General features: G+C 37.8%; 1 protein-coding gene across 1 annotated transcript in view; it reads left to right on the forward strand.

Moving 5' to 3' along the window:
* The window catches only part of DOK6 (docking protein 6), a 243,776-nt gene that overhangs the window by 127,383 nt on the left and 88,696 nt on the right, over positions 1-27,697 (forward strand). The window contains exon 4 of the mRNA XM_060027789.2: positions 21,521-21,659. Coding sequence (XP_059883772.2) covers positions 21,521-21,659 — 139 coding nt within the window. The remainder of the gene's footprint in view (positions 1-21,520; positions 21,660-27,697) is intronic.

The raw sequence follows: 27,697 nt of genomic DNA on the forward strand, positions 1-27,697 counted from the left end.
TTACCAATGCAACAGTGGGACAGTGTATTGTACTTCAATAAAAAGTTCACTAAAGAAAAAAAAGAAAAGAAAAGAGGAGGGGGCCCGCAATGGCAGGGGGGACCACAGGGGAAGTACCAGGAAGCAGAGGGAGAAAGGGAAATACAGGCAAGGGCCTTGATTGTGAACCTGGTGAGGGAACATGAGCAGGCTTAGGATTGGCGGGTTTGAATCATTTCAGGGTGCTCTGGGGTGGAGGAACTGTCCCTGGGTGTCTGGTACTGACCCTGGGCTGATTAGGGCAGGTGAGTTTACCATCTCTAGGAATCGGCCAACCCTGGGAGGGGCTGTCTCTCTAAGCTCAGCAAGGTCCTAACCGTCAAAGCATCAGAACACAGAAAATAAAGATATGGTGAATACAGTGATATATTTTTACAGTGTATTCCTTTAAGAAATGTAACTCTTGGGCTTCCCTGGTGGCACAGTGGTTAGGAATCTGCCTGCCAATGCAGGGGACACGGGTTCGAGCCCTGGTCCAGGAAGATCCCACATGCCGCGGAGCAACTAAGCCCGTGTTCCGAGCCTGTACTCGGAACATGAGCCACAACTACTGAGCCCCCGTGCCAAAACTACTAAAGCCCGCGTGCCTAGAACCCGTGCTCAGCAACAAGAGAAGCCACCACAATGAGAAGCCCGTGCACTGCAACAAAGAGTAGCCCCCGCTCGCCACAACTAGAGAAAGCCTATGTGCAGAAACAAAGACCCAACACGGCCAAAATAAATAAATAAATAAAACAAATTTATTTTAAAAAAAAAGGAAATGTAACTCTTTTTGTGGTCTTTACAATCAATAGGAAGTTGCAGAATTCCATGTCAGTCCAGAGGATGGGAATAAGGGCAGAGGAACCCGAGGGGTCCACGTTGAGTCTTGGAGGCACTGAGGAGTAGATTTGCGTCTTGGTGCATTTGAAGTGATCTGGGGTGGGTGGAAGGAAAGTAAGAGCATGAAGCCGCTGTCTGAAAGCTGAGGGAAACGGGCAATTTCCATGCAGCGAGAGGAAGTGCTGAGTCGTTCAATCCACTATTCAGAAAGCAGGAACTCTGTGAGTTGGGAGTAACAATAGAGCACATTTTATCAAGAAAGGAACTATGACTTCCAAACAGGGTTTGGAAGTAAAAAGGTAGTAAAATTGTTACAGAAATTGTTTCTCTACTATTATGATGAGGCCGCTATTTAGTTTTAAAAAGGAAGCATATTTTATGCTATGCTCATCACTTTCTATTGTATTAATCGCTTTACTTCTCATCGAGGAGAACTTGCCTGGTGTTTTATACTAGCCATGAGTTCTACCACTCAAATAAGCCCAGTACTATTCAATATGAACACCTACTTCATCTCCAATGCACTAGTACTCTATTTGCCTCTAATTTTTACTGGGACCAGAGATAGCATTGACCTAGGTCAGCACTCGAAAAGAGAACCTGGATAACCATCCAAAGGGATACACGAATATGCTAGACTCTGACAAAAAGGAAAACTGGAGTCTGCTCAAAATCTAAAGAGCTAAGACATTGGGAGCACAAAGTAATGGTTGGACGTTAATAATTGTATAGTCTTAGAAGAGCAAAGAATATAATTAAATTGTTGAAAGCAAAATGTAATCAACACCTAAAGTCCTAGGCTCCGTGTGGTTGATCGGTGGTCTACATTAACATTAATACGAACAAACCATGCTTTAAAGTTTAAGTGTGGAACCATGATTTAGCAAACACAAGACTTGTATTGATGGTATTTATATATACACGTTATAACCTGATTTAATTATGAAGCATCATAATAGCTACTGGCTTTGCAAGATGTTATAGTGCTATAATTATACTTTTGAATGATCTCTCGATAGATAGATAGATAGATACCTATATGGAGAGAGAGAAAGAGTAAGTACTCCTGGAGTGAGAGCACACAGCAACTGCCTGAAAGCTGAGGAAAACAGGCAGTTTCCTTGCAGCATGTATTTTTCCTTTCCCCACACCTCTCTACAGGTAACTCCTTCAATAGTCATTGTGGTCCAAGCCTTCCAGAACTCTCCTGGTACAGCATACTCCTTCTGTTACAGCTTTTATTACAAGTTTTGATGCTGTAATTCATTAAGATGTCCTTCATCTACGGGATCATTCTGTCAGCAATTCTAATTCAAAGTGCAGAAGTTACAAAGGCAGGATCTTGGAGAAGGCAAACATAAATTATCTCCGGAGGAAAATAATATGCATTTTAAGCCTCAGACAATTTCACTAAAAAGTCTATTGCACAGTAAAACATAATCAGGACACGAGTTAAGAGGACATGAAGAACAACTAGAAAAAACGATAGGCAATAATAACAAACCCAAAGAGATACCAAATCCTGGAGTTATCATGTACAGACTTCAAGATAAGTACATTTACAATATTTCAAGAGATAAATGAAGACATTGAGAATTTAGTCAAAAAACTGGAAACTATTTTTAAAAATTGAGCAAATGAAGGTTTCAGGGCTAATAAATATAATGTTTCAGTTCCCCTTCCACTATTTGAAATGTAGTGATGTAAAACAAGAAAAATCATTATTACTATCATTATTAATATCGTCATCATCATCACAATCTCTCACAATTCTCAGAGTTGACTCTGTTCAGCTGGCAGTTCTTATTCATTCAGTTCTCTCATGTGTTTGCAATCAGATGGAGGCTAAAGAGGAAATCATCTCAAAGGCTTCCTTACTTACATGTCTGGATTGACATCACCTAGACCTAGAGCTCCACTGGGAGAGTAAGCTGGGACCCTTACACGTAGCCCCCTCAGTGTGGCTTCTCAAAGCATGATGACTGAATTTCAGGAAAAAGCACCTCAAGAAAGAGGGGTTCAGGTGAAAGCTGGGTTTTATGACCTAGAATTGGAGGTCTTACAGTGTCACTTCTACTGCATCCTATTCACTAGAAGTGGATGACTAAGCATGCCCAAATTCAATAGAATGGGAATAAGATGCCTTCTTTTGATAGAAGCAGTGTCAGAAAATTTGCAGGTCCATACAGCACGTACAGTGGCAAACTATGAACTGACTGAATGTGTATAGCTGCAGATTAGACATACCTGAAGAAATAACTAATTGATGAGGAAAAAAAGAGCAGAAGAAAACATCCAGAAAAGAAAAAAAGCACAGAGAGACAAAAGGCTGGAAGAGAACTACAAGAAACAAAGAATTTCATGTTTAATTGGAGTCCTAGCAGAAGGGAGCAGAGAAAATTGGACACGTGCAAAATTTGAAGATACAATGGCTGAGAATTTTCAAAAATAACAAAAGACATCATGTCACAGAGTCTAGAATTTCTAAGAATGTCTAAATCTAAGATAGATAAATAAAAAGAAAACCGCACTTAGAAATAGATTACTTTCTGAGGTTACAATGTAATTTACAGCTAATAGCTCAACAGAAATTACGAAAGCCAGAAATAAAAATATGGAATGATAACCTATAAAGTACTAAAGGGAAATAACTGTCACTTAAAATTCTATTCTTAGAAAAAATATTCTTCAAGAGTAAATGCAAAATTAAAATGTTTCATACAAACCAAACTGGACAGCAGACCTTCACCAAAGGAAATACAGACTTACAAAAAGATATACTTCACGCCAAAGGAAACTGTTCCCACACAGAAGATTAGAAATGCAATATTGAATAAAGATAAATGAAAAGAGTAAAAATGTGAAACTTTAAAAGCTCATTCTAAAAGGTGTTTGGAAATGAAAATGGAAAGTTATATGAATTTACCAATTCATTCTTGAAGAACAATCTGAGAAGGCAACCCTACCAGATTTTTAGACATATTATAAAGCTAAACTATTTTAAACAGTGTAGCATTAGCAGAGGAATAGATCTTTGCCCATTGAAAGAAGCATAGAAACTCTTTTATAGATTTTTTGTTTTATAGCAAAGGTTGTAGTGGAGAACATTGGAGAATAGCCAGTCTTTTAAATAAATGGTGCTGAGTCAACTGGATAACTATAGGGAATAAAAAGTAATTTGATCCAACCTCAGATATATAAACATTAATAATATTAATTACAGATAGAGTATATATATATTTAAAATGTGAGAGAAAATTAATATAATTTTTAGAATCAAACAGAGGATAATATCTTCATGAACTCAAAGGAGAAATACTTTTTAAATAAAACTAAAACACTAACAAAACAATCAGTAGATTGGGCCATATTAAAATTAAGAATATTAATGCTGTTCATCAAAAGATCATTGAAGGCATGCAAATTAGGCATAGTGTGAAAAGAATCATTTGCAACATATATAATTGATAAAGGGCTCATATCTGCTCTATGTAATAAAGTAAATAAAGTAAAAAAGACTGACGATACCAAGTGTTGGTGAGGATGTGAAGCAACTGGAACTCTTATTTACTGTAGTAGAGTGAAATTTGTATAATCACTAGTTTATCTGATTTACCTAGTAAATAGGAACACACGCATGCTCCACAACCAAGCAATACCACTTCTAGATATATACCCAATAGAAATGCTGCATGTATCCACCAAGAGACATGTATTCTAGTATTTATGTATTTGGTAAGAGCCACAACATGGAAATAACCTGAATAGGCTTTAGCAGTAGAATGGAAAAGTAATTTAGCATAATCAACAATAGGATAATTCAAGAACAATGAATGGCCTACACTCTACATGCCCAGGTGGATTAATAAATATCATTTTGAGTAAGCAGAAACCAGACACAAAAGAATGAAACTGGCAAATTAGCAGGACTAAACTACGATGTTTGTGTATGCATAATTAGATGAAAAACTAAAGAAAACCCAGAATGCTATTGCCATAAACATCTGGTTAAATCAGAGTGTAGAGTGGAAGGTGTGAGATTGGGAGGGACAAACATCTAAGATGGTAACTATGTTTTAAATTTTGACTAGGTGGTAGTTTTACTGGTGTTTGCTTTTGATGTATCATCGAGCTCTACATTTATATTTTATTTTATCTCATTTTCTGTATGTGTTCTTCGTAACTAAAACCTTAGTATGAAAATTAAAATTATATTTTTAAGAAATTCGTTATTTTAGTAATCAAAATTTTCTGCATTCTATTTCAGGATATTTACATGGATATAATAATTCATTTACTTCTTCATATACTCACAAAATTTCGTAGTTGTTGGGTTCTGGTTTTTGAAATATAGTTAACATGATGATTTTATGATTATATTCCCTTAAAAATCTATTTCATGAGATCAAAATCAAAGCTTCAAAAGATTTCCTGTAAGGCAGTTCATCAAGAGTGACAATTGTAATCAAATGAACATACTTTAAAGTCTAAAAAAGGTTGAATAAGTGAATTCCTGTATAAAAGAGTAAATACAACCTGAAAGGAGGAATTTTTATCTTAGAAATGCCCCATATACAGCCTGCCCCCAAAATGTATTTGATATTCAATCTTGACTTTCTTATATTTTCATCTTTAATGTTACTTGTGTTCACCAGCATAAAAACTGCACATAAATTCCAAAGCTTGCCTTCATCAGGCCATAAATCAGGAGAGGTCTTCACATACCTAGGATATTATGCAAATGTCTAGATTAAAATGTTCTTTCCTGTGTTATTGTTAGAAGATCACTTCAGTAAGTATTGTAGAGCATACACCTACTTTTCTTTTTGCCAACAACCATATGTATTCCTGGGACATAGTAGGCACATAAAAAAATATATTTGCTTGATTATTTGAAGATGTTTGTAGCCTAAGTCAAATATTTACTTGAAGAGTGGGATTTTTTCTAACTTACCTCCTCTTCAAATGGCAGGGGCTCCATGAAGTCCTCACCAGTGGTTCCAAGGTAGCTAGTTATAGATCTGGCCAAAACTTTAAACAGAAATAAAGATGACATTTTCAACAGAAATATGTTTATGACAATATAAATTATAAAACTTGGAAATATAATGCTTTGGTTGTCTAAAACAAAAAAGTAAATTTAATTTACTTTCTTCCATCGCGTTGTGCTGTTGCGTGCAGCGCACATTCAGGTGTATTCTCTAATTGCAATAAGCATTTTCATCTCTCTGTCTTGACACTAGTCATCCACCAAAAAATGCTAATTTTTTGGGAAAAAAAAGCTTCCAAAAATTTTTTGGAAAAACAAAGCTTTCCTAAGCTGGCTCCCTTGGAGGGAATTTTTTGAATGAAGTGGAAGCATTATTATGAATTTACTTAAAATATGTATTTCATATATTTATTGATAAGAACAAAAAAAATAGAGAAAATAACCACCAAAGAATGATTTTTCTTGTGGTTACAAAAGACAACATAAAAATATAAATAATGTAAACAGTGTTGTCTTTTTAAATAGAATGAACTCAAAGGATCATTGAAAGTTTATTCTCTATAGTGAGAGCTATGGATATATTGGAAAACATGTTTGATCTGTCTTTAAACAAAGAGGCTTAAATTATAAGAGAATTTTTTGAATAAAAATGGTCAGTTCAAGGGTACCTATGGATTTGGAATATTATGGTAACTCGGGGGAAATGAAAATCTCCCTCAAAAAAGAGATGGTGTTGTTTTATACCTCTTTTCAGTGGAGATCTTAATTTAATTCCACATAATACAATGAAATCATAGGTTTGGGTCTGGGTCACTGCTGAAAGCTGTGCTACTCTTAATATGTTCTTTAGGGACATAGTCACACACTTTTGAACTTTCAGTCCATATTTATGAGAGGGTGTGATCCAAGTAAGTTATTATTCTTATCTTCAAATGAGTACCCTCAAAGAGCCTAGCAACTCCTCCTTGATGTACAGGCATCAGCACCAATGTCAGCCTCATGTCTCAGCCTTTGATCTAAAGCTCGGAGAACATTGGTGACCCAGCTTCAGAGACAAGTACCATGTCTTCTCCCCAAAATGCCCTTCTCCTTGGTACTTCTCTCAGACTCGACACAGACTGGATAAGCGTAATATTTTGAATGTACCAAGCATCCATTTTTTAAAAATGCAACTCTTGAACTTCTCTGCATGGTCATTACTGCAGTTTTCTGAAGGATCCTTAAGGACTGCACACAGTTGAGGGCCTCCTCCCCAGGCAGTCATGCCTCGGGATAGAAGAGTATCTGGATAACCTCTCTTGTCATATTCTGTTTGAGCTGAGGCTAACCCTCCTGTCCCAGACACAAGATCCTGTGGCATTAGCTTCCATCCAGATACACTCTTTGACCCAGCATGAGACGTCTTCTAAGCCAAGGCTCTGGTGTGTTTGAATCCTGTGCTCTCTCTCTCCTAAGACTCTAGTCCACAAAACTTACTTCTTTTCTGCCATCTAATTCTCTCTTTTTTGGTTTTTATCATATAATTTTTTTTAATTTCTAATTCTAACTAATACGCAACATCATCTGTTGACACTCATGGCCAGCATGCCTTTGGAAACTCAGATGATAAACAGTTTCCCTCTGCTTAACTTCCAGTGCGCCTGCATTGGTGCTCTGGTCTGCTGCTGTAGAGACTCCAAAAAGCACAGCACCCCAAGACCTTCCTGGAGCACCTGTTTTTCTGCCATCATAACATACTGATTATAATAATGTATGATACAAGTCACTCATTTATATAACATAATATTTTAAAATAACTGTCGTATTTTTCTTATTTGCAAAGAATGGTTCTATCCGCTGTCTGTTGCTGTGTAACAACTCACCTAACTCTAATGGTAAACAACAGCCATTGATGTCCATGAGTCTGTAGGTCATCAATCTGCTCAACGGGTCCAGGCCCGCTGATCTTGGCTGGGCTTGCACATTCTCCTGCAGTCAGGTAGCAGCTTGGCCGGAGACTGCACGACCTAATAAGGTGTCTCCTACCAGTCTAGGGGATCAGTGACCAGATGAGCATGATGGGGACCTGTGTCTCTTGTTATCCATCAGGCTTCCTCGTCTTGTTCACACGGTGGCAAGGTTCCAAAGCACAAGCCCTTGGTCAGCTGCTGATGGCATCTCATTTTACCAGTGGCCAAGGCAAGCCACAGGTTGGCAGAGAATCAGAGGATGTATGAAAATGCCACCTTTGATGCGAAGAGTATTAACGGCACGTGGCAAGGGCACAAACCCGGGATGGGAAGTAGTTTGTGGCCGTTTTTCCATTCCACAGGAAACAGTATCATGGGTAGAGGGTGAGCTTTTCAGTAGATACATAGTGCAGGCCGGGTATTATTATTATCGCTATTATTATCTCCATCCTTATTCCTGCTCATCATAACAGTCTTCTGAGATGTACTGGATAAATATTCTTTTCCTTCTTTTATAAATGAGAGAACAGGCTCAGAGAGATGAAGAAACTTGTTATAAATTAAGTTTAGACCCAGCAATAAAGAAGTGACCTACTCAAAGGGTTTGAGAAGAATCCAGGGTAGGAATTATTTTAAAAGGTGAGGGTATAATTAGGGAACAAACACGGGGTGGTAGAGCACCCCGACACTAGTAACAGAGAAGCTTGTCCCTACCCCAGGCCTGAAGGAGCAAGGAAGCCAGAGCCCAGAAAGAACTTAGATCCTTGGAAGAAGGAACACTGTCAAAACTACAGTGTTGAGACGGGAAGGACAGGTGGAAAAACACCTCTGTCTCCTTCCAGTTCTACTGTCTTCTGTCAACACCCTCCTCTGGCCAAACCAGGAGGCAAGTAAGCCTGAGCCTGTAGAAGTCAGCTTCCCAGGGCACAATGCCAGACAGACACGTTAGAAAAAAGATAGAGAATGGGTATCAGGGTACAAGTAGAGAACAGTCAATACATTCAAGGTCACATAGGTCATTTTTAGCACATCCAGAGAAGACATCTGTCACTATAGAGCCTGAATGCAGAACGCTTTTTTTTCAACTAGAAGATTTAAATGGTAAATTATTATTTCCTTTGCCATGTGTTTGCATGAAGAGCCAAATACTTGATATTTCCAGATTTAAATTCAATCACATTTATGTTCATTAAAATATTAATAACAAATATTTAGCACTGAAATCTAAAATGACAACATAGTATCCTGAGGAAATATATATCGTTGGTCTATTTACCTGTAAAACTGGTTCAAAATGAACCCCACAATAACTTAGAAACCCTGAAGAAATTATGCTCACTAAAAGAAATTGTTTTCTTACTCTTCATGCCAAGGTAAATTGCCGTATTTTAAATGGAACCCCAGAGAAAAATACATAGTCACCAAATCTACAATAGAAACTAAGCCTTTCCGTTCATGCCAGTCGCGATGACCTATACATGTTTTTACACACTGCATTTCTATTAAATATGCAGGAAGCTGACAATAGGTATAGTAATGGGTCATTTTGCCTGCAATTCTAACTACATCATTTACACACTGCACTAAATATAATGAAACTCGGTGTAGGGGGAAGACAACACAGCCCTTGAGAACAAAAATGAATTTCCAAAAAAGGCAACATTACTAGAGCTATATAATCAAAACTTTCCACTGCAGGAGAAACAGGTTGACAAATGACCTTTACATGAGCTAATGAAATAACAAAGTGTTTTTCCTTCCCTTCTCCAACATTGTCTGTGTTGGTGAAAGCAGAAGGCCGATTTCCCCCATGGAAAGCTGCCACTTTACCAGAGGAAGCCGTTTTTCACAGGCAGATTCTCCCACAGGGACAATTGCTAGTTGGACTGAGTGCACGCCAGGGCGCGACTGGGCCTGCCAGAGGCCTTACAGGTCACAGTTTGAGAACAGGAAGTGCCGTCTCCAAACATGGAAAATGCAGCAGCATCATCGGGGGATGAGCAGAGGTTGGTGATGTTCAAAAGCAGCCAGGAGGCGTCGCTAAGGAGGAAGTTGGAGCTCTCCGGATGCAGGAGTGCCCTGGCCAAACCAGCTCCCATAATCACACTAATAATATCCTTCATTGCGTAGTACTTGACAGTTTTCATGATGCTTTCCCATTTTGATCCTCGTAGCAATCCTATAAGGTATGTAAGCCAAATGGTTTCATAGACGAGCAGCTGAAGACTTAGGGGTCAGGTGACTTTTCCAAGGCCTCCAAGCTGAGCCAGAGCTGTTTGGATCCTCAATGCTTCCCCAGGATCCTGGGTGCCTGCCCAGGGCATCATCTTATCCCTGTGGCTTCCATCCACCGCTGTCCACGCAACCCAGGGCTGCTGGGGCTCTTAACCCTGATCCCAAAACCTGGACTGCTTCCTTTGACATAAACACGAATTGAAAAGAAACAGGAGATACGCCTTTCAATCCTCCCTTGTTTGGTACCTTGCTAATTCCTTCTCACCTTTAATCTGTGGAAAATCCTAATGAAAATAGCAAGACAGGCAATCCTTGGGAATTGGAACCAGTCATCAATCCCTAGATGGAAAAAAATAGTATGAATTACATAAACATAAGATAACTCTATGGCTCAAGCATTTAGAACGGTAGACAGCAAAGCAACACAGAATGTTATATAATTGAGATTCTGTAACATCCTTATATGTGATAAGAAAACTGGAATCATATAGATATTACTTAGCAGCAAATGATCTTTTGTTCATTGCGAAGATAGCGTTTCAAATGAGCACATGGAGCTTGATCCATGATAGGTATTTACAGTAACCAGCCAAGGGCTTTGACCATTAAGGAAAGTAAAATAGGGCTTCCCTGGTGGCGCAGTGGTTGAGGGTCCACCTGCCGATGCAGGGGACATGGGTTCGTGCCCCGGTCCGGGAAGATCCCACATGCCGCGGAGCGGCTGGGCCCGCGAGCCATGGCCGCTGAGCCTGCGCGTCCAGAACCTGTGCTTCGCAACAGGAGAGGCCACAAGAGTGAGAGGCCCGCGTACCGCAAAAAAAAAAAAAAAAAAAAAAAAAGTTTGAACTCCCTTGTGGATGTCATTCGAGACATCCCACCTTTTGGGCTGTTCAGGCCTCCAGTGGATTGGATGCGGTGCACTCACGTTGGGAAAGGCGATCTGCTTTATTCAGTCCACTGAGTCAAATGTTAATCTCATCCAGAAACACCCTCGCACACACACCCAGAATAATGTTCAGCCAAATGTCTAAGCACCTATGGCCTGGCCAAGTCAACAAAAAATTATCCATCGTACTTGCCTTAAAGAGTGGGCTGTTGACTGTAGAGGTGATATCAGGATGTAAGCCAGAGAATTTGAGTGAGAATTTCCAAGAGCAACCATGTGACATTAGAGCTCGATAAATGATAGACTGAATGGATCTGAGATGGGTGTAAATGAACCTTAATATGAACTATATGTTCATGCTGATCTTCTGCACATCCCTGTCTCATGAACTCCTGGACAGCAAGATGACTTTGATTAACTCCATTCTCTTTTCCCTTACCTAGAAGTTGTTAAGCAGGAAAAGGGAAAGTACCCAAGGCACGACTAAGGTAACACAACACAGTACATCATGTTTTAAAGACACTGGCTGCCTTTTGAAATACAAGCATAAATAGATGAAGTTTAAAGCTAACTAACCACTTAAATGGATCTGTAAGCTTAGTTATGAACTGCTTCTGTATTTGAAAGGGATCTTAACAATCAGTTAGCCAAACCTTCTTACTTTAAAAACAGGAATACTGACATTCAAAAATGGGTAAGAAAAGGATTACTAATAAGTTTTTTCATTTATACAACTTCCATTTGACATCTTTCAATATCAGTGTTTCTTTTTGTCATTTGCATCGTCCCATGACTTGATGTGTGTAGGAATCTAGAGACTTTGACGTAGACTGGAAGTGAAGATGGATCAGAGGTGGAGATTGAAAACCTGTTCAAACATTAAAAGGAATGTATTCCCAGGAGTCATCTCCTTTAAGGAATGATGACTTGTATCTCTTTTGTCTCTAGATTTTTGAGGAGCTTTTTGAATTAATGTGATTTTTTTTAATTTCATTCTTTGTTTTCTTTAAATTTATTTATTTATTTATTTATGGCTGCGTGGGGTCTTCATTGCTGCACGCAGGCTTTCTCTAGTTGCGGCGAGTGGGGGCTACTCTTCTTTGTAGTACACGAGCTTCTCATTGTGGTGGCTTCTCTTGTGGCAGAGCATGTGTTCCAGGCACGCAGGCTTCAGTAGTTGTGGCATGCAGTCTCAGTAGCTGTGTCTCGTGGGCTCTAGAGTGCAGGCTCAGTAGTTGTGGCACATGGGCTTAGTTGCTCTGTGGCATGTGGGATCTTCCCAGACCAGGGCTCGAACATGTGTCCCCTGCATTGGCAGGCGGGTTCTGCTTTGAAGGTGATTCAAATTGTCTGTTCACTATATGTTCAATTCAGATACTTTTAAAGAAAACAATTTAAAGTTTAAGTGAAGTTTAAAAATTAAGGTTTAAAATTTACTAACCTGGAATGATGACATTTGAAATTATAAAAAAAAAACTAAGTAATTGCATTTGAAATTCTTTAATTTTTTAAATTTAAGTATATTCATTTTTTACTATGGCATTAATTTTAATTTCTGTTTCTAAACAAATGAAAAAGCTGTGGTAGACACATATGCCCACATCCTTTGTAATACCAATCAGTATTCTCCCTGATTGGTATTACAAAGGATGTAATATTCTACCTTAGAATGATATGTTTTGTACCATTTTACCGGGTGGTTTGTTTTGATAATGGCAGTAAAAGAGTAAAAGTTATACTCTATCAGTGATCTGTCAACCTAAAACCTCTAGAGAAAATTTTAACACAATAAGGATAACCAGTTCAATTCTTCAAAATGTGTAATTATGTTAGGTATTTCATATAGCCATCTACTCATTTACTGAGTGTTTAAATGAAAAAGTAAACACATAGAAAGATGGGTAGATAGATAGACAGATAATGAGAACAAACGCAATTCATGAGTTAATGTTTATTATTTAATTATTTTTTAAATATGATCTTTTAAATATAGTCTAGAAGCTAATACAGGGCCTGACGCATTATTGGCTGATGTCCAAAAAAATCAATGACAATAAATATAAGCGAAGAAGAAAAGGCAATATAACCATCATAAAATCAAGTATAGTCTTAATTTTTTTCTATTTTGGCTATAATTTAAACACTTTCCTCTGTAGTCACTTGAGACAACAAAAGTGTCTTTCAAATAATTTTAAAATTACCTTAATTAACTATATTTAGAGCAAAAAGGGAACAAAATGTAATTTTAAACCCTGATTACATGCTCTTTTGCTCTAAGAGAATATAATTATTTCATTTTTAGGCTCCCCTCAAAATGGTAAGAGAAGGAAAACTCTTCTTTTGCAATTCAGTGTCTAAATATTAGTAACTTGCTTGATAATTTAAAAAATCTTCCAGTCGTAACTTGGCAACTTCACTTTAAAAAGGGAATATAATTTCTAAATGACAGAATTTAAACTTTTGCTTGACTTGTTTTGTCTTTAGCTCTTCCTACAAAAATAGGTTTGGGTTGTTTCATATGATATACACACAGCCTCCCTCAAACAATATTAAGACAGACCAAGCGTGTATCAGCTGGGAACATAAGAACGTATCAGCTCTGTTTTCCTTTGGATTGTTTGGTCTACTCCTTTCAGAAGAAAATGTTAACACTATGGGGTCATTCTTCAAAGAAAATTTCTTTCTTTGATATTTTATTTTGCTTTTTTTTTTTTTTGCTATCCAGAACTACAATTTCATTACCTGTCAGGAAGCCATCATAATGCTAATTTTCAAGTCATTTCGGTCAACAAACATTTTTGGAGTGCGTCGGGTGCTTTTTGTGGTTGACACTTGGGGGTTACAGATGTTAAAACTCCTAATCCTCAAGGAGTATGCAATATTTTTACAATAAAGCCACTGGATACATATAAAATTAGCTGAAACCCTTTTAAAATGCTTTTTTTCCCACTAAACCTTCATAAACACAATGTAAGAGTATAATGAGAATGATAATGTTAATAATTTATGATCATGCTTTGAGGTAATTAAATAGCAACTAAAGTCCTATGGTTTATTTACATCTTCACCTGGTGGATTTTTCAATTCTCAATTTTTGAGGCAGGAAGGAAGGTAAGGAGAAGAACATCTTATATGTATATTTTCTCAAGGATTTAGTAAAACCAGAACTTCAGACTGCTTCAGGGAGACTCAACTGGCTTTTTCATTGAGGTGAAAAACCAAAAGAGAACATTTGGCAGTAAGAAAAAGTAAATAAAATAGAACAATATGAAAATTTGGAAAATATGTGTAAAGATGGAGATATTTTAATTAATGTGATTATAATTTGTACTCATCACTGAGTACACAGGTGGAGGAATTGTAGAATTTTGGAAGAAATTTGTACATTAGAGATCATTTATATCAATTCTTTCATTGAAACTCAATTTTATAAAGGATCAAAATGGCATTTCAAGCTAATTTTCAGAGAGCCTGGACTAAAATCAAGATCTCCTTGTAGGATCGAGTCTCTCAACTTGTTTGAGGGACAGCATTGTAGCCCTAAGGTTCCAACAGTGAGATAAGCAAGAACAGGCACCATATGCATTAAGTGTTTAGGAACATAGTCCAGTCAGGAGGCAGAGAGGATGGCAGATGTCCTGCTAAATCTTCCTCCTTATGAAGGACTTGACTTGAAGTTAGGAGTCCAGGGCATGTTTGAGTCCAATTCAACAATTTTGATTGATTTACCTTCATGTGCATTTTAAGGGTGCACATATGCCATTGAGGTACGTGTCTTGGGAACCTGATTTGACAGAAAAGGAACAGCAGCAAAGAAGGAGAGAGCTTTCAAAATATTTTATCCCGAGCCCTGTCCTAGCTCTGTTTCCCTATTACAGAAATGTTCATAATGAAAGAATTATGCGTGCTTTTCTGCTTCTTATCTTGAATGAATGCAGCTGGGCTTAGTGATGATGAGCTTACGCTCCAAAATCACACGGCTACGTTCAGATCACAGCTCGACCACATCAATTTTAATGACCTTGGGCAAATCTGTTAGCCTCCTTAGCATGGTGTTTTCTGTAAAACGGAAGCAGTGAGAGCTTTGTAGGGTGTTGTGAAGCTCAGTGAGGTAATGCACACACGGCATTTATCACCATGCCTGGCACTAGTAGGTGCTCCCCGAAAGCCAGCTGTTGTCATTCTCCTCATTGCTGTGGGTATTGTTTCAACGCTTTACAAACCAGAACTCTCCATAATCCTGGTCCCTTGAAAATCAGATCAGATGCCTGTGCTACACTGGAAAGAGATTAAATGTGTATATAAATATATATACTCTGTGTGTGTGTGTGTGTGTGTGTGTGTGTGTTTAAACTGGAAGGGAGGCCCTTAAATCATCAGTACAGTGTTGTATAAGTTTAACAGTAAAAGTGTACAGTCGGCACTCAGTATCCGTGGGTTCCACATCTGCAGATTTAACCAACTGAGCGTTGACCTGCAGACGCAGAACCGCTGATACTGAGGGCCAAGTGTACTACATCACTTTATACGAAGGGCTTGAGCGTCCTGGGATTCTGCTATCGAGCCCTGGAGCCAGTCCCTCGCGAATACCAAGGGCAGCCTGTTATTTGCTAAGGGACAGAGACAGAGCTGGGCACATCATAAACACTACATCTTCACAAAAACCCTGTGAGAGTCCTCAGACCTTTACTTTAAATTTTAATGTGGTTTAATTTAGTTAATTAAATCCAATTAATAAATCCATAGCATTCCTTTATTTAATTTGATGGTTTACATAAAGAAGAATCAGCAAGAAGTGTCCCTCCCATACTCATAGACCACCTGTCACGTTCACTTCCCCCCCAACAAATAACACGGTTACTAGTTTCTTGTGCATTCCTCCGGAGTTTAATGTACATATAAGCAAAGATGTATATAAATTCTTCCCCACATACTTTTTTACAAAACTGTTAGCACACTATATACATTATATTCTCCTTGTTTTTTACTAGCTTAGCAATATGTTTTAGGTATCTAACTATTTGGGTAGTAGTAATAATAACAGAAGTACTATTTCATATTAATAAGTTACAGACACTGTTTTAATATTTACATATATTAATCCATTTAATGATCAAACAACCCAATGAAAAAAAGTACTGATATTATACCTAACTTACAGGTATCAGAAGTTATCAGTGTTGTGAGTTTCAAATATTTTTCCTAGTTTTGAATTTGCCATTTGCTATCTTATGATTTCTTACTTATTTTGTTCATTGTTCACAGGCAGATTTATCAATCTTTTGTCACATTTTGCCTTGGATCGTAGCTTGAAACCCCCTCCATTTTCTGAGTTTATATAGGAATTCTTTCCTACTTTCTTCTGGTACTTTTTTGGTTTTGTTTTTGCTTTCTCTGGAGTTTATATCAGGGGAGGTAGAAACATGGATCCAAATATTTTTCCAGATGGCTGTTGTCCAAACACGGTTTATTGACTAGTCCAGCTTTCCCTCACAGATTTGAGACAACACTTTCACCACATATTGAACTCCCATATGAACTGAGTCTGTTTCTGGACTTGCTTTACTGTTGCTTTCGTCTGTTTGTCCATTTTGCTTGTAATTTTTTACTACGGATCAACGTCTGACTCACTAGAGCTTTAGACAGAAACTTCAACCTTTTTAAAGCTGCTAAAAAAAAGTAAAATGCTAGCATTGTTAAATGACAATAAAGATTAAACTGTTATCAGGAAAGAATTGTTAATTGGGTTTCACTGCTCTACAGAAGAGCTGTGCTTTTAAGAATTTCATTACTTTCTGTAATTAAACATTAAATTGTAAATAATGAATAGAAACACCACTGGCTTTCAGGAAAGTGCTCCTGCTTTACACCATTGCTGAGAGTTGAAAATTTCTATGTGCGTGGAGGATAAATATTTGGTCACTAAATATACATACAAAACTGCAAAACTCACTGCAGGGGTGAAATTATACGCTGTGAAGACGGACAAAATTGCCAGAGGTTTACAAATTCATCTGCAGCGAAATTATGTCTAAAGACCCCCAGAGAATTATTTTAAAGTATCCATTTTCATTTCTTAAACTGTTTCCTTAACTTCTCACTTGGTAAATTTCTTTTGCTTGCCATTTGGAAGAAAGGCTGGAATTCTGATGCCAGTCCTTCCTAAAGCGCTAAGTTTGAGACGTACGGACAAGAAAAGGGGGGCAGTGGTCTAGCGATTACATGGTAGGGGCTTTTCCTCAAGTGACGTTGCCTCCGTGGCACCATCTTTTAGGATTATTTCTCCGCTTGAAGGGAACTTTGAGACCCATACATAATGGAGTGCCTCCATGGAGTTTAGTTTCCTCTGAATACAGACATTCACAGGGAACTCTAGTTATTTCTTACTTGTTAGAACACAGTAGAGACGAGACTGGCAGTACTGTTATTTCAAGGGATTCTGGAAGGGAATGGTGAGGTGGGATAAAGAAAGAGAGCATGCCCTCTTAAATCCCTAGAGGAATGGAATTTGAAAAGGAGCCATTTAAGGAAAAGACTAGGATTTTTAATATTCTTATTACATCAAAATATATTAACAACCTACCACCTGCTGGCTGTCTTGGGTGGCAGAGTCTCCAGGACCATCCTCAGGCTCAATGATTCCCTAGAAAGACTCGCAAGGTTCAGAAAAAAACTATTATGCACACAGTTTCGGTTTACTAGAGTGAAAGGTACATGTTACAATCAGCGAAGAGAAAAGACGCAAGGATGCAGACAAGGAAGGACCAGGCACGAGCCTCCAGACACCCTCCCGTGCAGTCACACGGGGACAGCAATGATACATGACAGTAAGCGTAGGGTGTTGTGAACCCAGGAAGCCCCCCACGAGCCTTGGTGTCTGAGGTTTTGGTTGAGGGTCAGCTAGGTGGGCATGCAGTGTCCTCAGGGTCCAGGAACAACCTCAGTCACTCAGACCCTAGCCACCACCAGAGCAAAATAGGCATTCATGGTGAACCACCTTGTTAGGATAAACTTACCTGGTCAGACCGATACAGCATGGCTCAAGGCCTCAGGCACAAGAGACACTCTTATCAGACTGAATATAACAAAGGCTCCAGGGTTGCATTCCAGAAACCCTCCAAGGGACCATCCCCCAAACAGACTTTTCTTCGAGATGTGCAGAGTTTGAGCAACACAGGCCTGCTGAATTAATCCTTTCCTGCCCACTGTCACATACTTTACTTCATTTGATTAAAAGAAAAATAAAAACAATCTTGTGACAAGGTCTTGTCACCCCCATTTTGTACATGAGGAGTAAATAGGTGAAGTAACTTTCCATGGCCTTCCTCTTGGCCCTGTACTTCTTCCTGCTAGCATTTACCACAGTGAGTGAGTCATTTTCTGAACAATGCTTATCTTCCCCACCATTTAAAAAGCCTCAGAGGCAATGAGCCATGTATATTGTTCCCTCCTTTTTATCCCCAGGCCCAAGACAGAGCCTGGCTTTATAGTACTAGATAAGTATGTGATAAATGAATATGACAGGCCATAACATGATTGTTGAAATTTGTACCCTTAGTCTTTTGACTGTACTATTATAGTCTATGCTATTATAATGTCCCTTATATCACAATGTCAGAAAAGAAAAAAAAAACCTGGAAATAAATGTGTCAGTCCTACTTCTTAGAATTTTTATGAAGCCCCAGGTTATTCCTTAAAGCTGAAAGGGACCTTAGAGATTCTACTCTTTAATATTTTATTTTAGATAAGAAGAAGTATTAATTTTGTGCAAATACCATGTTAAGTATGAAGAGAGATATCATTTGTAATTGTCTATACATTTCGATAAAATTCTAGTTTGGAGTCAGGACAAACATACATTGTCCATATTTTCACTTATTCTTCAAGTCAATGCAGTTGAGGAATGTGCATGTTAGTGGTGAGGGGTTAGGATATTCAAATGTAACTAGCACCTCTATCTTAGCTCTCTCCAAATGAAGGAAAGGATTCTTCTAGAGGTGTTTTTGTCCTTTTCGTCACATTTCTTCCTTTCTAACCTTCAGTTTGTTATGTCAAAGTCTTAAGCTGCACAAATATGGCTTCTAATTTGTCCTCCTATGGGTCCCAAGCATCATCTCCCACTCCCTTGAATGAAATGGTGACCTGTGGAAAGAGTTCTATAGCCCAGTACTTCTCAAATTACAATGTGCGTACAAATCATATTGTCAAACGCAGATTCTGCTTCAGCACTCTGGACAGCTCCCAGAGGTGCAGGTGCTGCTGGTCTGGGGACCAGATCGAGGGGCGGGGCAATAGCTGTCAGAATGATTTCATGCCTCCTCCCATTGTCCTCTCTAGTACTGGCTCGCTACCACAAAACTCTTTAGACGTATAAGAAAAATCTCGATATCTGTTCCTTACCACTCCTGAGAGAACATGTTTTAAACAATAACTGGGAAGAACCTAAACTGTTTCTTCCAACACTGCTGACAGAAGTCATAAATCTGAGCCAGTTACACTGAAGAAGTTTGATTTCAGCTTGGCTTTAGGTACCTATTGTTTAAAAAAGAGCCCCTTCTACCTAAAAGTTCTTTGCTTTTTATGCTGGCATGTTCTAATTCCTGGTTTCTTGATCGATGGACGAAGTTTACAGTAGTTTTTATTTCAGAGGCTGGAAATAAAACCCTTCTGTAAGCTTTCAGACTCCTTCACTGGGCAGAGTTAAGTCCCAGGAAGTGCTAAGTGTTAGACCTTTGCAACTCAGTGACTGAGTATGCAATAACAATTTGTGTCTTCGTTATCTCATTTCCGAAGGCTCATAAGGAGTGTTTTTCCGATAACAATGAACAAAACTTAACCTAAAACAAGATGGGCTCACCACTCATCAATGATTTGCCTGCTCCCGCTGTTGGAGTTTTTTACCCCTCTGAATCAACAAAGAAAGCTCATTTGTTTCACTTTGTGAAAACTCTTCATTTTTCTCTCAGACTTTCCATTTCACGCTTTGTGCATTTTATTAAGATCTCTTTCACAGAAGTTAAGTGCTGGCTCTATGGAGCCCTGAGGGATGGCAGTCACAGCCTCTATAATTTCTGAAGCCTCTTGAGACACTTCTTTTTCTACTAAAACTCCTTGGAGAATCATAAGGTAGAATCTAAAATCCTTTTGGTGCTGGAAGACAGAGGTTGGCCTCATGAGCTTGGCCTTTGTGCAAATCTTTTGGTGTTGTAGCCTGAAAACAACAACACAGCAGTCCAGTTAAGGTCCAGTTTCCGATTGGGAACATCATGTTGATATTCAGCGGGTCTTTCTGAAGGCCTCCAATTATTTTTAAAAGCTGGTTTAAAATATTAATTTAAAATATGTTTTATTTTAGAATGTCTTTATTAATAAAACTTAACCATAATCCTGTTGCCTGAGAAATTGTCAGTGGCTTTAGTCCAATAAAAAATTGTCCGTGGCTTTAATCCAATAAAAAAGACTATGTTTTAAAAGGTAATTATAGTTAAATAATTGAAAAGGAATTTGTATTCTGATTTTCTTTTCCTCTTGAATTTACATTATAGGAAATTTAGGGAGTTCCCTGGTGGCCTAGTGGTGAGAATTCCAGGCTTTCACTGCCGTGGTCCAGGTTCAGTCTCTGGTCAGGGAACTGAGATCCTGCAAGCCCTGTGGCATGGCCAAAAAAATGTTTTCATGTTATATGCTCTCAGAAATGACATAGTAACAGTTGTATAATAGTCCATCAGATAAAAATATTATATTGAAGCCAAGCACTTCTCTATGGTGGATATTGAGATTAGTGCCATACTTTCTCTATGATGAAAAGAATGATAACTAACATTTTTGAGCACTTAATATCTGCTAAGGAACACTATAAATATTGTATCAAGTCTCTCCACTGTCGTAAGGATCTGATGAGCTGGGTACTGTTATTTTTCCTGTTAGAGATTGTGCGAAGGGGGTACAGGCAAGTTAGCTTGCTTCAGGTCACACTGCTGGTAAGTGGCAGGGCCAAGTTCAGACAAATACTCTCACATCCAAACGGAGTCTCCTCTCTGCCATGTTATTTCTTAGGCTATACTGAGATTTACGTAAGGATTCCTCAGTTTAAGTAAAAGCTTCAAACTATGTATGCAAATCCTTAAACTAAAAAAATCTTCTCCTTGGTTCCTACTACATGAGTATAAAATTGCAGATTTTTTCTTAAGTTCTTAACGTTTCAAGAGCTATCGAGTCATAGGAGACAATGCTATGATATCAGAGTGAAGGCTGTTAAAGAAAACAACTATTTGCTTTGATTCTTTAAATATTGGTAAGACATGCACTGTAATAACTGACAGCACTTTTGTCTGTTTCTTCACACTGTTGTGAACACTTCATCTTTAAACATCCAAATGTGCATGGATTTTTACCCTTAGTTTCATTCTCATGCACGTTTTAAAGATGCGTTGGTTGGTTGGTTCCTTGGTTGGTTTGGTCAAGGATGAATCTGCTTCACTCGCTCCTATGAAAATCAAGGTGGAGGGGATGACAGGGTGAGGGCATCTTTTACATGGAGAACTGTTACGCACTTGAACACATGAAGACCCATCTCTTTCCCTATCTCTATCCTCACAGAATGTGTGACACAGGAGAAGGACTATTCACTTTTCAAACAAGGGAAGGAGAAATGATCTATCAGAAGGTCCATTCTGCGACACTGGCCATAGCTGAGCAACATGAAAGATTAATGCTAGAAATGGAGCAGAAGGCCCGGGTAAGGCTCCTTCCTTGGTAACCTAACAGCTTGGAAATGAATGTCACTGAGGTCTGATGCACATCGTGTGTATGTGGGTCCTTTCATGACAGCGCCCCAGCGTCCAACCCCATCCCAGCCCCGAGAGCTTGTCCCAGTTACTGAACCTCATCTTTCTAATATCCTCTTCAGCATATGACAGAAGAAGCTATTTGTGGCTGCTAGCCATGCACTTCGTGTATGTACCTATGACCTGTTACCACAGTTACCCAGAGAGGAGTGGAGTGCACAGAGAGTGAAACAAGAAGCAGTGCTCTCTGCATCTCTCCACATGTAGTTGGACAATCAGAGATGCAAATGTGGACCCAAAATAATGAGGAAAATAGGTTTCTACCAGAAAGGATTACACTTTTCTTTTTGTCTTTGTATTTATCCTAGATTCTCTGAAACTTCCAGCTCTTTCTGTCCGTGTTTCAGAGTCGATACTAAAATGTTTGCAAAAGGAGCTTATACTGTTTACCAGCTATCTGTTATCCTGTCATGGAACTATGCTATAGTTTCAGGGTCAAGCTAAGAAATAATTTAATAAAGAATCTGAAATAGCAAATTTTACAAGTAGCTAAAAAAAATTATAAGCTTTACTACTAACTTCTTTGAAAAGCAAACAATGGAATTATTATCGGCTGTAATTTTAATAGGTCAATATTCTCTTTCTTCAGAATTTATAGGGATGCATTAGATTCCATCTATGAGAGGACAAGTGGAGCTTTGGGAAATAGGTGGGTCACTACCCAGAAAAACTTTCATAATTCTATTCCATTTTAAGACTATGGGGCTTTCTATCTAGTATTATTTTAGTTTTGACTTTTAAAATTCTCAAATACATAATATTTTGAAGTATAAAATTATCTTTTAAATGTAAGAAGAAAAAATAGTCTAGCAAATGATTTTACATTATTTTTAATACATTTCAGATTTTGTCAATACTACATACACATTTTTCTCTATCTAGGGTATGGTTTAAAAAGCCCTCCTAATACTTAAGGGCAGCAAGTGCAAATCAGGCTTACATCTGGCCTTCAGTGGGGGTGAAAGAGTAACTTGAACGTTAATAGGATTATTATTAATTGATGAAGCATCAGTAGGAGGTTGGTATGATTTCGTCTTCTAGAAAGATTTGGGTTAAATTTAAATTATTGTAACAATTATCTAATTAATATGACATTTTTCTAGTGGCTTAAATCGGGTGAAAAAAATGTAACTACCAAACTTCAAATTATTTCAGAATCTTGAACATTCATTATCAGCCCATATTTACAATCTGCTGATGTTAATTTTCAGCCAAAATGAACAACTGTGATGTCACTTGCTGTTAGTCAACAGCGGTAGTTCTTTACTTCTAGTTGTTCTGAACGGGCAAAATGCTCATAAGTGAGTCATTTAAATTGTATTTCATAAAGGGAATTTCAAGAGCTCTTTCACGCAACTGTGATTGTCTGCCGTAAGGAGAGCACTCAGTGTACTGGGTTCCCATCCCCGTTCTACCACGCACTGTCTGTATAATCTTGAACAAGTTATTTAACTTCTAAATGTCTCATTTTCCTCTATCTGTAAAATGGGGATACAAGAGTTCTACTTATTTGGCTGCAATGAGGTATCTGTGCATTAACATATATAAAGTGCTAAGAACAGACCTGGCACTCAGAAAGTACTATGAAAGTTTCATTATTATGATGGTGATGTTGAATAATGATAAGACTTGCAATGTTTGTGAAGACACTAAATTTTTATTCCCAACTATAGCTACGTAATGTCTTCCAATCCTTTACAAGTGTGTCTAACAATCTTGTGCCAAAACATTTGCAAAACAAAATTCAATTTACATTTGCTTTTGATGTGGTTGTATGTTTATCTTATCCTGTGCCACTAAGAAGCAAGTCCAGGGAGTGGAGTGAAGCAATTGCTGTGAAGGAGTTAGAGATGGTAGGTCCACCTACTAAGATCTCAGGCAGTGGAAAGCCAGGATTTGGGTACACCGTGGATCTGGGTGCTCGGAGATGGAAGGGAAAGGGCGCAGGTGTTTAAATAGCAGGCTCAGTATGGCTTAACAAAGAAACCAAATGTTTCTGAAAATCACAAAATCAGAGACTCCATCAGCTTGGTGCATACATGTAAATGGAGTCTTTGGTTTAATTTCAACAGTGATTGCAAAGCTATGCTTTTCTCTGAAGGATAATATTGATACTAATTAAATTACTCCATAGGTAGTACGTTCTGTAGAATAAGTTGAACTAATGATGCTTTTCCAAGGGCATGCTACCACAACTTGAGAACTGCCCCAATTCCCCAAATTCTAGGGCTGTAAGCAAAGATTTCCAGGTCTCCCAGATAGCTTTTCTTTTTCTTTTAAGAGACCTCCTCTACATGCACAAATCTCTTTTTAAAAAAGAAATTCCAAAAAGTATGGAATAGAATTTAAATACCCTCTATCTAACTCTTAATTGATTTATACAAAATAAAACAAAGGTTTGTGCCATAAAATAGGCAATAGTGTAACTTGCGAGTTGGAAAAGTACCGGAAAACCTACCTAAGATATAAAAATGTTGCATTTTGTTTATTATGTATTCACTGCAAAATAAGAAGATAACACTGCTCATTGGCTTTCCAGTTTTAAAACCAAGCCGTGGAAGATAAATATTGATCAGATAGAAAATGTTTATACATTTTTAATGTTATTAAAAAGATTTTACAAGATTACCAAGAAGCTATACAAGCCGTGAATTCCCCCAAACATCGTCGTTCAGGCAACTGAAGTATTTACTTTCATCCTTTAAAAGAGAGATGATTTCAGAGTGTTACTGGCTTTATAGATAAACTTGAATGAGAAATAATGTCTCAACAACCGTTTCTTAACTATAAGAGAAAGAATTCAATATATCTTTCAGCATTATATGCATGTAAAACTTTGTTTTGCCCCATTTATCACCATCCTTCCTAGGGAACACATGAATAAACATATTTTGATATATCTCTATAATCTGAGTTAGGCAATGTTTCTATTCTTGTTTGAAGAATCTGATACCTAGAAAAGCATTGTGCATAAAACAGTTCACTTGCACTGTGGAGAACTGGATAAAAAGAATCGCTATATCGGTAAGGCTGTTAGAGGTGTGTACTTGCATTTCCTTCACTGAGAAAGATAATGAAAGAATGAATGAATATTAACTGACTCCAGTAAGAAGTTTTAAAGGATAAGTTGGCCATTTATTAACTCCATTCACAGGTTTGTAAATAATACATTTATTACTCCGTGCTCAAAACGCTGCGGGGTGGTAGGGAAAACAAGAAAAGGACAACAATGTTCCTTCTCTCAAGTGGCCCAGAATTTTGTGGGATCAAAATTTTGTAATTTTGAGTAAGCTTATCTTTTTCCTTTTACTCCTTGAAATCTCAAGTTTTCCATGCTTTATTAATGTAACTAATTAAATCAGATGGTTAAGAAATGCCATTACAAAATTTTGATTCAACTATACTAAAAACACCAGTTGGTCTTGTTTATGTTGTCATGACAGTAGAGCCTGATTGATTTCTTGGATAATCAACTTATTGGAAGGTCCTGAGTCAAAGCTCCATGGAGAATGATTTCTTCAGTACAAGACGACACTCTTCCTTTTTCCATTCAGATGTAAAGCTTCAGCTTCTCACTCTTAAGTCCAGATAAGAAAGGGAAAATGATCATGATAGTAACAGAGAGTGATCTTAAATAGTCCTATATTTTCTTTACTTACTAACTCAAAACTAGCCTTATTTTAAAAGAGAATTTTGTAAGGGGGTACATGGGAGAATTAAGCCACGATAATAAATTTTAAACTGGAACTCTGTCTGAGATTACTAAGATTCAAATATTTGAGGAAATTATTAAAACTAGATAGTTAAACAAATGGCATGTCTAGAATTTGTTTCCATTTCATAAAGCTCATGTTCTTAGAACCCTCCAAGTTCTTCGAATTCTGTTGCCAAAAGCATTACAGGTGCTCTGCCTTGCATGCAACATTATCGAGGAAAGTTTTCGTTGTCTTGGTGAACAGCCATTCAGCAGAAAGCACATTGCAAATGTGCCAGCATGGCTTAGCCCCCTGAGGGTGAGTGGAGGCTGATTTCATCTTCAACAAGAGCTGAAATAATTTAATTTTGGATTTCCGTGGATCTCTACACACATACACACACAACACAAACACACACACAAAAACAAACACAAATAATACAAAAGAAACTTCTTTTTTAATTTGCTTTTTATGTTTTTAAGCTTTACAAGTATTATGAAATGTCCACAGGGCACAGGTCCACGACATAAATGTAATTTTTAAAACACAGATTTTTCCTGATATCTTATCAAAAATAAGTAAAGGAAGTGGGGGAGGGGGTCGTTAGTACCTTTGTAATATTGTAAGTGATTTGAAAGGGAACGGTCTCCCATAACAAGAATTACAGTGTGTCCTTTAAAAGCATAGTGTCTGGAATGCACCTGTTTCCAGTAATTCTTGCCTCCTGGTCACCAGAAAAGCCCTGGACACAATTTAAGGACAAATAGCTTCAGTGTTATTGAAACACCTGCAAGATAGCAAACCCACTTCTAATGCCTAAAAAACAACACTGGCAAGACTTGTTGAAGGCACTGCTGTCCAAAGCTGTCAGTTCTTTGGTTTTCCTAAGCTCTAATGGTTGGAGAAAAACAAATAGCAGAGTCTCACATAGAACTTCTTCCCTAGAAAACAAATTGTTTTCTTTAAGATTTGTCATTTTACTTGCCCTTGTTACTAGAAATACAAGAAACAAAAGTAACCTCGCACATTTAACAAACTAAAAAATTTGTACTGTTCCCAAAACAATAAACCTTTTGAACAGTAATCATTTAAAAACAAATGATCTTATTTCCTTTTATAATGTAAGATGAAAAGAAATTTCTGGTGAGGAAGCAGCATTGTTTGACTCTACCTACTGCCCTATAGGCATGGAGGTGGGTCTAATGCCTCCCTGTCTCTGGGGAGGGCAGAGTAGAGAGAAAAGGAGAGGGGGAGAGAGAACAAAGCTGGCTTTATGTACAACTAGCTTAGACTGCGACTCGAAATTAGCGTATTTGCCCTTCTAGATTTATACTTGATCGTAAATCTTACCCGAGTATTGACTGCTACCAGCCTATGAAATTATTTTTTGTCTAAATAGTTGCATGAACGAGGAAATGCTATTCCACTGCATCAATTCCAAGATGCACATCTTTTTCACAGTTTAACATCTCTCTAGTCAGATGGGAGTTACAGTTTAATTAGCAGCACTGTTCTTTTGTAGTGCTACATAAAATCACGTTGGCTTTCTAATGATGGCATCTTAGAGTGTATAAAATACTGTAATACTTGTTGTGAGTATTCTGAAGACACTAAGCTGTTATTCCCAACTGTAGCTAAATTATATCTTTCAGTTCCTTTCAAGTATATCTAACAAGACCATGAGCACTATGTGCTCATTTATAACTTTTGAAGGAATAAGAAAGCTTCCAGAATGGGATGTATCCTAGGTAGTTTGGCTTCCTTTTGAGTGACAGCATTCTTCATACCCACATTTTACAGGAATCTCTATCAGCTATGGGGAAAAAACAAACAAACAAACAAAACTAGTTTTCCCATACTGAAAAGGTGAAGAATTTGGAAACATCATAATCTCGTGAGCCACACACAGGAAAATGTTAACACTTCTCGCAGTCTCTCTTCTAGGTATATTCATAGAAGTTTACAGAATTCTAGGAGAAGTTTAAACGTGTGATTTGTGATTACAAGTGGTATGTTATATCCAATATATAGGAATATCCGTTAATGAATTCATCCTTCAAAGTTCTAGTCTTGATTCTATTGCTCAGTATTATCAATTATTAACCAAAAGACAAGACCTTTATTATTACTGACAATGACCAGTTCCCTGCTGGGAAATGCCATTAGCATTTTTGTGAAATTTTCTTTTACTGATTGACAGACACTGATTAAACTAACACAAGCTCACTCAATTA

Source organism: Delphinus delphis, chromosome 13, assembly GCF_949987515.2.
Source record: "Delphinus delphis chromosome 13, mDelDel1.2, whole genome shotgun sequence".
NCBI classification, from domain to species: Eukaryota; Metazoa; Chordata; class Mammalia; order Artiodactyla; family Delphinidae; genus Delphinus; species Delphinus delphis.